The sequence below is a fragment of the Fukomys damarensis genome, unplaced genomic scaffold (genome assembly GCF_012274545.1).
Source record: "Fukomys damarensis isolate Sample0158 unplaced genomic scaffold, DMR_v1.0_HiC HiC_scaffold_23, whole genome shotgun sequence".
Lineage (NCBI taxonomy): Eukaryota > Metazoa > Chordata > Mammalia > Rodentia > Bathyergidae > Fukomys > Fukomys damarensis.
The window spans coordinates 15,389,011-15,399,036 of record NW_022900935.1 but is presented as its reverse complement, the minus strand read 5'-3'; the positions used below and the strand labels follow the sequence as shown (position 1 = coordinate 15,399,036).

The window sequence follows — 10,026 nt, the reverse complement described above, 5'->3', positions numbered from 1 at the left end:
GGTCCAGTTCTGTGTCCTGCCCTGTAGACCAAACCCATCCCCTACCACTCCATCCTTTTACCAGGTTTTTACTGCCTAGACAATGAGTTGGCTGCATGTTTGGTACTGGCAACAGGGATGATTTTTTTTTTCCCCAGGGTAGATTATTAAGGAAGGTTCTGTCCACTGGGTTTTCAGTCTGGCAAGAGACACACTTAAAACTGGTAAAATTACAATAGTTGACTAAGATCATTTGCTGGAGGACTCATTCACCCATCTAATTATTTTTTAATTGCTTACTGATGCATATATTTGCTATTCTGATGAAGAAGATAGCCAGGAGCAGGCACAGTGGCATAGCTCAGGCTGCAGGCCAGCCTTGGCAAACTTAGACCATGTAATAAAATTTAAAGGGCAGGTGTGTAACTCAGTGATATAGAGCTTGCTTAAACTGTGCAAGACCCTGTGTTCAATCCCTAGCACTGAAAAGAAAAATTAAGAGTCATGTCACCCTAGGAGACAAGTGACGGTCCAGGAGTACTTGAATGTTTTCTAGCACTTATATTATTGCTGGATCTGGATGCTGGTTGCATAGGTGTGCAGTTTGGGAGAGTTTATTCAGCTGTGGTTTTATAATATATGCATTTTTCTGTATGTATTTTATATTTCAACACAGAGTTTTCTTTTTGGTTTTGTTTTGTTTGTTTGTTTTCGAGTCAGGGTCTTGCTACCCCAGTTGAGGCTGGCTCTGAACTCATTATATAGCCCAAGCTGGCCTGGAACTCACATCGATGCTTCTGTCTCACCCTTCCAAGTGCTGGGATTACAGGCATGTACCACACATGTGGCTTCAACACAAAGTTTTAAAACTGCTCTGGCTGAAAGTGTAGGAAGAACAGGGAGAGAGAGAGGGCAAGGAGCCCATCCACAACTCTGCCCTTCTGCAGAGTGATTTCCAAGGGAACCTAAAATCCCTTAAAGTACAGCTTGAAATCGCTGATCTGTCCCAGCAGAAGCCAGAGAGGATTGGTCCCTTTGCCAGAGTCCCACTGAGCCAGCACTGGAGCCCAGGTCTCTTGACTCCCAGAGGCAGGCCTCTGGACCCTATTCCTTTGCTGAAGGACCAGTGGCATGAGGGAGACAGGCAGCTAGTCAGTCTCCTCCCCTTCTGACTCCCTGAACTCAGGTCTTGGGAGCAGGGCCAAGACTGGTGTGGATGATGCTTTTCTTATCCTGAAGCAACTTCCTTTCTGGGAACTGGGAGTCTCTTTCTGGGTAAAGACAATTCATCCAAAGGCAAGAAGAGTAGGGCTCCTCCTGCCCCCACCCGGATGGGCATCACGTGGCTCCCAGCTAGCAGGCCAGGAAAATTCCAACCCTTGCACACTTAGCCTCATGCACGCATCTGCTCACCCACACTGGCACTCAAGCCTCCCTGACCCACCTTAAGCACTCACCACTGCACAATCCCTGGCACACTCCTCTTACCCTCAGCTTCTGCCACTTCTCTGGGCCATATTGCCAGCCTGTCACTCACCTCAAACCTACCATGTCCCTGGGGCCTCTAAAATTCCAGGCAGTGGGTGAGGAGGAGGAGGAGGAGGAGGAGGAGGAGGAGGAGCAGAGTTTAGACTCTGTGAAGGCACTGACGGCCAAGCTGCAGCTGCAGACTCGGCGACCCTCATATCTGGAGTGGACAGCCAGGGTCCAGAGCCAAGCCTGGTGCAAGGGCCAAGCCAGACCTGGTCCTGGAGGCCCTGGGGCCATCTGTGGCTTCGACTCAATGGATTCTGCACTTGAGTGGCTCCGACAGGAACTGGTGAGTCTGGTGGGATGGGCAATCCTGCACGGGGTCTTCAGGCTCAAGGCCACGGGTTTGGGAAGGGATGAAAAGGGACCCCTCTCCCCGGAACTGCCTACACCTGTGGCCTGGGGTGCAGGAGTCAGGACTGCACTTGGCAATGTTCTATTTGGGAGGCCTTGGGGAAGGGTTCTACACAGTGCACTGACTTTGTGTTCCTGTGACAGAGGGGACAGAACTCTGCCCTTGGGGGACCACCAGTTTTCAGTAGGGAAACACAGGGTCACTCTACCGGAGATTACTGTATCGCAGAGATGCAGTAAAGCACAGAAGGAGGCACTGACCACCACGCTGGAGGCAGCCCAGTAGGGTGGTGCTGAGTATTATCTGTGGACCCCACGAGTCCAAATATAAAGATGTTCAGGCTCCAACTCGGAGATTCTGCTTTGTTGCTCTGGGATGGGCCCCCAGCATCTGTATTTGCTTAATAATGGTTCCTTAGCTTCTTTTGAGAACCACTCCTGTGGAGCAAGATCTGAGAGACGAGAGATGAAGGTGGGTGAGAGGGGCTGGGGGCAAGGCCAGTGGAAAGGCCTACAGTGTCGACAGGAAGGAAAGACTGGCCTGCGAGTCTGGGGCCCCGCCCAGCGGGCTCACCGCCCCTTTTGGCCCCAGAGGAAAATGCAGGCTCAGGACCGGCAGCTGGCAGGGCAGCTGCTGAGACTGCGGGCCCAGCTGCACCGACTGAAGGTGGACCAAGCATGTCACCTGCACCAGGAGCTGCTGGACGAGGCTGAGCTGGAGCTGGAGCTGGAACCTGGGGCCGGTCTGGCCCTGGCCCCGCTGCTGCGGCACCTGGGCCTCACCCGCATGAACATCAGCGCCCGGCGCTTCACTCTCTGCTGAGTGGCCCCCTGTGTGCCTCCCAGGCTGCCTGGCCAAAGGGAAGACAGGGCATCTCAGAGGCACACACGGGTCTCTAATGGCTAAATTGAGAGTGCACAAAGCCCCAGCTGACAAGGGGGAAGGGGAAAAGCTCAGGCTCAAAAGCGCCTCAATAAATACCTTCTGCAATTCAAAGGTTTCTGCATCTTTATTAAGGCCCAAAGTCACTGTCCTCTATCTCTGGGACCTGTGACGACGACTCCTGTGTAGGAGAGAAGGCCCTGTTCGGGGTAGAGATAGACTGATAAAGCCCCATCTCCCTGACAGCAGTGGAAACCTGTCCAAAAAAAGCAAGAAAGAAAGAAAGGGGAAATAATTTAAAATCTTAGGTCACTCCCAACTCCCACAGGAAGTGGTTTAGGTAAATTGAGTGGCTAGGAAAGGAGAATCTGGTCGTCCTGGGTTTAAAGGCAGCTCCTCCATTCATTCCCATGAGACACTGAGGCTGTCCCTTAATCCCTGAATCTGTCTCCTCATCTCTAAAATGAAGGTGCTAATTCTCACCTCACAGGTAGCTGGATATGTCTTAAGGAGACAGTACACAGTAGGCACCTGATAAATGCGAGTATTTCTTACAATTACCATCTGCCCCTGTGCTAAGACCCACATATGAACTTTGAGGTGCTCAAGCTGACCGGCATGGGCTGCTGGCTCCACACCAGGCCTGGAGCCCCAGCTCTGGGGTCCCTGTCACTCTGAAGGCTTTTTGCTTTGTGTCTCTCAGCCTTTGTTTGTGTGTTACTCTCTGTCTGACTTTCCAACTCGGGCTTCCGCCCCGCCACTTCCTGTCCCCCACCCCTGCAGCTGAGGTGCCCACAGCATCGCTTCCACCTCACAAACCCCAACAATGCTCTGTGGGTTCCCCTCCCCCAGCCCGCTCGCTCGGTGCAGCTCAGGAGGTGACGTCCTTGCACCTTCCTTCCCTCCGGGTCAAGGCCCAATTCTTGGGCCTGACAGAGACTCCTGGAGCTCCGCATAGCGCTGGTGACCCGACCCTCCACGAGGAAATAGAATTCTTTCTCACGGCAAGGTTCTTGCCTCCTGCCTGTAATGGAAAGTCCTGACAACGTATGGCCTGCCCTGGTGCCTGGGCAGCGAGTTCTTTTTATCTTCTGTGGCAGGAGATGGTGCCAGGCCACAAACCTCCACTGGCACCTGTAGCCTTGCCTTGACCCACCTTGAAAGTGCTTCCCCACTCAACAGCCATGAAAAAAAGTACATGTTGTGTGGGTCAGGGATCTAGCGCAGTGATTCCGCCGCCGGCCTCTCAAGTGCGAGATCCTGAGTTTGATCCTCAGTACTGGGGAAAAGAACAAAACAACAAAGTACATGTTATCTCTCCTCTGCGTACAGCAAGGTTGTCACTCTGCTCTCTTGAAGACATGGGGTTGTCCTGAAACACGACAGGTGCTGTTAGTCTACCCTGTGATTCTTTTTTTGTTTGTTTGCTTGCTTGTTTTTTGAATAGTCTTGCTATATTGTAGCCCAGGCTGGCCTCAAACTCATGGTGATCCTCCTGCCTCAGTCTCCCAAGTCCTCAGTTGTGTGCTACCACACCTGGCTACCATGTGAGTCTAATAAAGTTGTTGTCCTGTGCCCTGAGATGACATGGGCATTGCTGTCAGCTGACCATAGCAGCCGTTTTAACCTCTTGTCTGACTGTGACACACCTGGACTTCCCTTCAACTGTTTAGCAGAAATACTTTCCTTACCTCTGACTCTGAATGATGCCTTTGCCAGGAGCCTGAGACCAAAGGGCCACTCAGCTTTCGTACTGTGACAGCGGTGCCACTTGCCTTCTACAGTCAGCGGGGTGGATGTCTGCTGAGCCCTGCTCACTGAGGTCAAAGCCTGCCCTTGAATCTCTTGCCTAGGTGGACCCAGAAAGCAGGAGGGAGGGTGCATGAAACATCCTCCCCTCAATCTGAAACCCCTGAATGTCACTCGCAGGGTGAGTAGGGTCCAGCTTGGGGATGTCTGGGACCTCTGGGGGCTGAGGGGTGGGGGGCTATGGTGGCAGGAAGTTCGGGGTGCTAGAGGCTTGTGGTTGAGCTGCTGGAGCCTGGTTGGCTGCGGAGCCCTCAGGAGGAGGCAGGAAGTCAGGGTGGAACGTGGGTGCGGGGAGACAGGTGGTGGCTACCACAGCGAGGGGAGCTGAGATGGTGCCAGGGCAGCTGAACCAGGCCGGGAGGACCACGTGAATGGGCTAGAGGGCTCTTGGGCTGGGCAGGTAAGGATTACCGGGAACGGGCCTCTGGGGCCATGATGGGAGGCCTGGCAACAGAGGGCTACAGCTGGGTGTAGGGGGCCTGGCTGCCCAGGGCAGGCAACAAGCTCAGGCTGGGAGACAGAGGCACTTTGCTGGAGGTCAGCGGGACCTCTGCTTTCCTGCTAAACTGGTGGCTGCTGCCTCTGCCTCACTGTCTACGACCAGCTCCCACCTTACTGGGATCGTGTTTCTGGGGATCTGGCACAAGAATGTTAGATATCAGAAAGGTCTTCAGATATCACAAAATTCACTCCTTGTCCCATGATGATGCGATGCATGACGCCACAGGGGGCAAAGCATTCACTGCCCTTGGGCCCTCAGCAAGGCAGTGGCGGAGCCGTGCCCTGGGAGAGAGAGTGTCGTGCCCTCGGCTGGGGACCCCTCTCCTCCCATCACGGAGCAGGATGATGTTGGACAGGTCTGAGGTGGGGGACTCAGGAGCCTTTCTGGTCCCTGGAGCAGATGAGAGGGAGAGGGACAGGAAGAGGGAGAACAGAGAGGTCACCCAGAGCATCTGGATAGACACGTGAGAAGTGACTTCAGCCTCAGTGACCAGCATCACTTGAGAGACAGAGTCTGCCAAGGTGGGCGGATGGCCGCAGGAAAGGAGGGGTTATTTCTCACTGGGATGGAGACCCTAGGGCTTACAAATGTGATCTGATTCTGGGAAGTCTGAGGTGAGGGAAAAGGAAGAGGAAGGACTAATTTTATCCCGGGCAGGGGTGCAGCTGGTCCTGAGCAAGGAACTTCTGAACTTCCACCTGGAAAGCTGCCATCCCCTCCCTGCCAAGGGTCACAGCAGGATGTCTTCCCTCTGTCCTTGTCCCTCCCACCTCATCTCCTCTCCCACTACAAGTGAAGGGTCAGTCGGTATTGCTGCTTCCTGCTTTAGACCCCAAGGGGTAGAGCTCCTGGAAGGCCTCATCAGCTACCTTCCACCTCCTCATATACTAACGCTGAGCCTTCAGCTTTGGGGGGCAGTCCCCAACTCAGCCAGACTTTCCAGGTTTCCCTTGCCTTGCTGGAGTTTTTCTGTGTCACATACTTTCCACCTAGTCAGCATGTCCCAGCCTCTCTTATCTCCGGCCCTAAAGCCTATCACCTCTTACTTGGGTTGGGAAACACCCTGCCTCTCCCTGTGCTTCTGGAGGGCTTCTCCTCCCCTGGATGGACACACGAAGCCTTCTTTGCCCAGCCTGCGCTGGTGAATGAGGCAGCCAGGGCTCCTTGCCTTGAGGTCTTCTCAAAGGAAGAAAGACTCAAGTGGACAGGGGCAGATAATTGGCTGATGGTTCAGAGGAGAGAAAAGGCATCCCTGGAGGGAATCTGCAAGCTTCCTGAAGAGTCAGGCAGTTCGGAGGACAGAGGTCCATTTTCCAGAGTGCCTACGATGTGAAGCCGAAGGCCACCGTCCCCGGGTTCTGTTCTTTGGAACCATAAGGGCAGAGACCTCAGAGTAAGGCCAAAAGCAAGAGAGCCCAGACGTGTGACGCAGTGTGAAGACCCAGGCATAATTCTGGCACTGCTGTTTCTCCTCTCCTTTTCTCTGCTTTCCACTCCCCTCCTTTTCTCTCCTCTACCTTTCTCTTTTTTAGCACTAAGGATTGAACCCAAGGCCTTTAAACTGAGCTACATCCCCAACTCTTTTTACTTGTTATTTTGAGATAGGGTCTTGCAAAGTGGCGAAGTTGCTCAGGTTGGGCTTGAATTTATAACCCTCCTACCTCAAACGCCTGGGGTGCTGGTATTGCAGGTGTGTGACATCATGCCCAGCACAGCCATTTCTTTGGGTGGCTTCACAGTTCTAAACTTTAATTTATTTATCTCTAAAGAGGCACCAATTAATCTCTGTCTTACAGAGCACTTTTTGGGGAATCTGTGATATGCCCTGGATAATACCCCACACGTAGTAAACCCTTAAGGGAAGCTCGACACTTCCTCCCTCTGCACAGAAAGGAGGGCTGTCCATGCCGTTACACCTCCTCAGCACCTTGGCCTCAGCAAGGGAGTGAACTGTGAACTGTCCATTCCCTCACGCTTGTGGTTTGACTTTGCAAATAGGCTTGTTTCCTGTATATAGTGGGGTGTGAGAACTCTGGCAGGCTAGATTCTGAGGTTCTGAGCTGGGTGGTTGGGTCTGCCTTAAAAGAGGGTCTCTCTGCCTGATGGTGGTACATGCCCTTAATCCCAGCACTTGGGAGGCTGAGGCAGGAGGATTTCTATGAGTTCAAGGGTAGCCTGGGCTATATAATGAGTTCAAGTGCAGCCTGAACTACAGAGCAAGAGCTTGTCTCAAACAAAAAAACAAACAAGCAAGAGGGCACCTCACCTAGACACACACACACACACACACACACACACACACAACCTATCTAAAATACCACATACATCACCATAGGGAAATGTACGTGTGTTGGTCTGCTCAAAAGCCAAGGCAGAGACTACACACATGAAAACATGCTGGATCCTACGATCCATCTGTACACACATCCTCAGCTGATGGCTTCAAGACCACCTTCAATTCCCTGAAAATAATTCTAAGGGTGGGGGCAGGCAGGACCAAGATACCATCCAGGAATGCAAGGGGCTTTTTTTCTTTTTCTTTTTGCCAAGGATCAAATCCACACCTCCTGCATGCTAAGTACGTGCTCTACCGCTGAGTTTCACCACTAGCCCAGGGACATGGACTTTAACAACCTCCCTCAGTGAGGATTCTAAAGATCTGGAGCTGCATTTCCAATGCTTCCACTAAAGTACATGTGTTCCAGAGATTTAGCTCAGTGGCTCCAGGCCTGCCTCACAAGCACGAGGTCCCGAGTTCAATTTCCGGTACGAAAAAAAAAAAGAAAAAAGAAAAAGAAAGAACATGCCTTCTGTGAGGCACCTGGGAAGACTGGGAAGACAAGGACTGTGGGCCCAATCAACATGGGCCTCAGCTCCAACTGGGTCCCCCAGGGGCTTCACAATCAATGCCAGAGGAGCCTGATTCATTTTGTGTGACCCAGTGTTCCCCAAACTGAGCTTTTTCTCTTGTGCCATCTGTTCCATGCCTTCCCCTCTTGACACAGGGACAGGAGTAGAAGGGCGGGGGCGTAGTTGATGCTCCTCAAAGGACTGTGTCTCTTGGCAGAGTTTTTGTGTTGGTGGTTTTGTTGACTTTGTTTTTCAACTACAAAAGTAGCACATGGCTATTTGTTTTTAAAAATTCAAACAGCAGACGGGCACAGAAAGAAATACCAGAAACACAGCTCCCTCCAGCCCCACTTCTGGGATGTGCTTCTTGGAAGGGTTCGCTGTGCATCCTTTCTGACTCTCACATATACGCTGCTAACTGGGCCCTGGAGGCAGCAGACCAGGTTCAACTCACACAGGATTCCACCACTCATTTGTGATGAGGCCTTGGACAAATCACTTTGCCTAGATTAGGCCTCAGTTTTTGCTTCTGCAAGATGGGGATACATAATAGTACTTACTTCCTGGGATTGTCATGAAAATTACATGAAGTGACGCAAATAAAGGCTTACCACAGAATCCAGCTTTAAAGGATAAACATATTTGAGCACAAATTGGCTTATAGGATACATCTGTTCTGCAAGTTGTCTGCCATGTTGAATCTAGGATGTCTTTTCCTGTCCCTACATGGAGCCCTACTTCGTCTTTATCAGCTTTAGCTAAATGTTAGCTTGGTAAGTGAGTAATAGTGGTGATTTGCAGATGTAGCCTCCTGGCCAGTATCACTATCTCCTGTTTTCATATTGTTGGAAGTCACAGATATTATGATCAGCCAGGACTTATAGGCTCCTATGAAGGAGAAGTGACCCACCAGAGGGAACCCTCTCTGGCACAGAGAGCAGGGCCAAGTGATACGAACCTCTCCACCTAGCGGTGCCATCCGCTAGATCAGAGCTTGGAGTACAGGAAGTACCCACTACCCAGGCTGGCTGATGAAGCAGGTTGTGCCTGGGGGCAGGGCTGTAGTTTAGTGGTAGAGCACTTGCCTAGCATGTATGCGTGCATGCACGCACACACATGCACACATGCGCACCAGAAAGAAAGTTGTGACCCCTCTAAACCACCAACAAAGAGGACTGTATGGCCCTAATGTGTGTGCATGATTTTAGAGAATGACAGATAAACATTCACAAATGTTAATTTATGTATTTATCTTTTTTAAAAATTGGGCTGGGGATTTAGCTGGGCCAGGGATTTAGCTCAGTTGTTCCAGTACCTGCCTCACAAGTGCAAGGACCCAAGTTCCATCCCCGGTACCAAAAAGAAAAAAGAAAAATTTTTTTTTATCTTATGTGCACCGATACATTACTCCTATTTGTGGATCCTATTTGACGATCCTAGCTTTGTTGTTGTTGTTGTTTTTTTTGTTAAGGATTGAACCCAGGGCCTTTTCCAGTGAGCTATCCTAAGCCCTTTCTATTTTTTATTTTCACTAAGTTACCCAGTTTGGACCCAAACTTCTGATCCTCTTGCCTCAGCCTCCCAGAGTGCTGGGATTACAGGTGTGTGCCCTTCACCCATCTAGTTTTCCATTTATGGTAGTGAAGTTTCCATTTCAGGTAAGCGTATTAAAGGTGAAAAGAGGGGTCCGTGGAAGGGCCAAAAATTTGGAGAATAAAAATGAAAATCTTCCATTAGTCTAAAAGATGCTTAACTTAAAACTGGTGTAGTTAAATGCTCATTCTAGCCTCAGTTGAGCATTGTTAGCATTTTATAATTAGTTAAGTATTTTTGTGCTCAGTGTAGTGTTACTTGTCTTTGATCTCAGCACTTGGGAGGCTGAGGCAGAAGGATCACGGTGAGCTCAATCACAGTGAGTTCTAGGCCAGCCTAGAATATACAGTAAGGCCCTATCTCAAAAAAACAAAAAAACACACACATATATTACACATAATATATAAAACACAACATATAAATACACAATATATAAATAATATAAATATAAAATATGAATATATAAACAATATATAAAACACACATATTATATATACATGCATATATCTATATCTCTCTCTCTCTC

At 50.4% G+C, this 10,026-nt stretch overlaps 2 protein-coding genes across 2 annotated transcripts in view; both read left to right on the top strand.

Annotated features, from left to right (window-relative positions):
- The first annotated feature begins 1,232 nt into the window (after positions 1-1,232).
- Positions 1,233-2,836, top strand: Fam167b (family with sequence similarity 167 member B). Its single transcript, XM_010621561.2, has 2 exons — positions 1,233-1,798; positions 2,456-2,836. The coding sequence occupies exons 1-2, from the start codon at positions 1,529-1,531 to the stop codon at positions 2,684-2,686; spliced, it is 501 nt and encodes a 166-aa protein (XP_010619863.1). The 5' UTR covers positions 1,233-1,528; the 3' UTR covers positions 2,687-2,836.
- A 2,073-nt stretch (positions 2,837-4,909) lies between these two features.
- The window catches only part of Lck (LCK proto-oncogene, Src family tyrosine kinase), a 23,521-nt gene continuing 18,404 nt past the window's right edge, over positions 4,910-10,026 (top strand). Inside the window, exon 1 of the mRNA XM_010621562.3 lies at positions 4,910-4,955. The gene's annotated coding sequence lies outside the window, so the exon portion shown is untranslated. The remainder of the gene's footprint in view (positions 4,956-10,026) is intronic.

Bases quoted from the DNA above. Each gene is read 5' to 3' on its own strand.
- Fam167b (XM_010621561.2), top strand. From the start codon at position 1,529: ATGTCCCTGGGGCCTCTAAAATTCCAGGCAGTGGGTGAGGAGGAGGAG. The intron at 1,799-2,455 runs GTGAGTCTGGTG...TTTTGGCCCCAG, and splicing joins AGTGGCTCCGACAGGAACTG to AGGAAAATGCAGGCTCAGGA.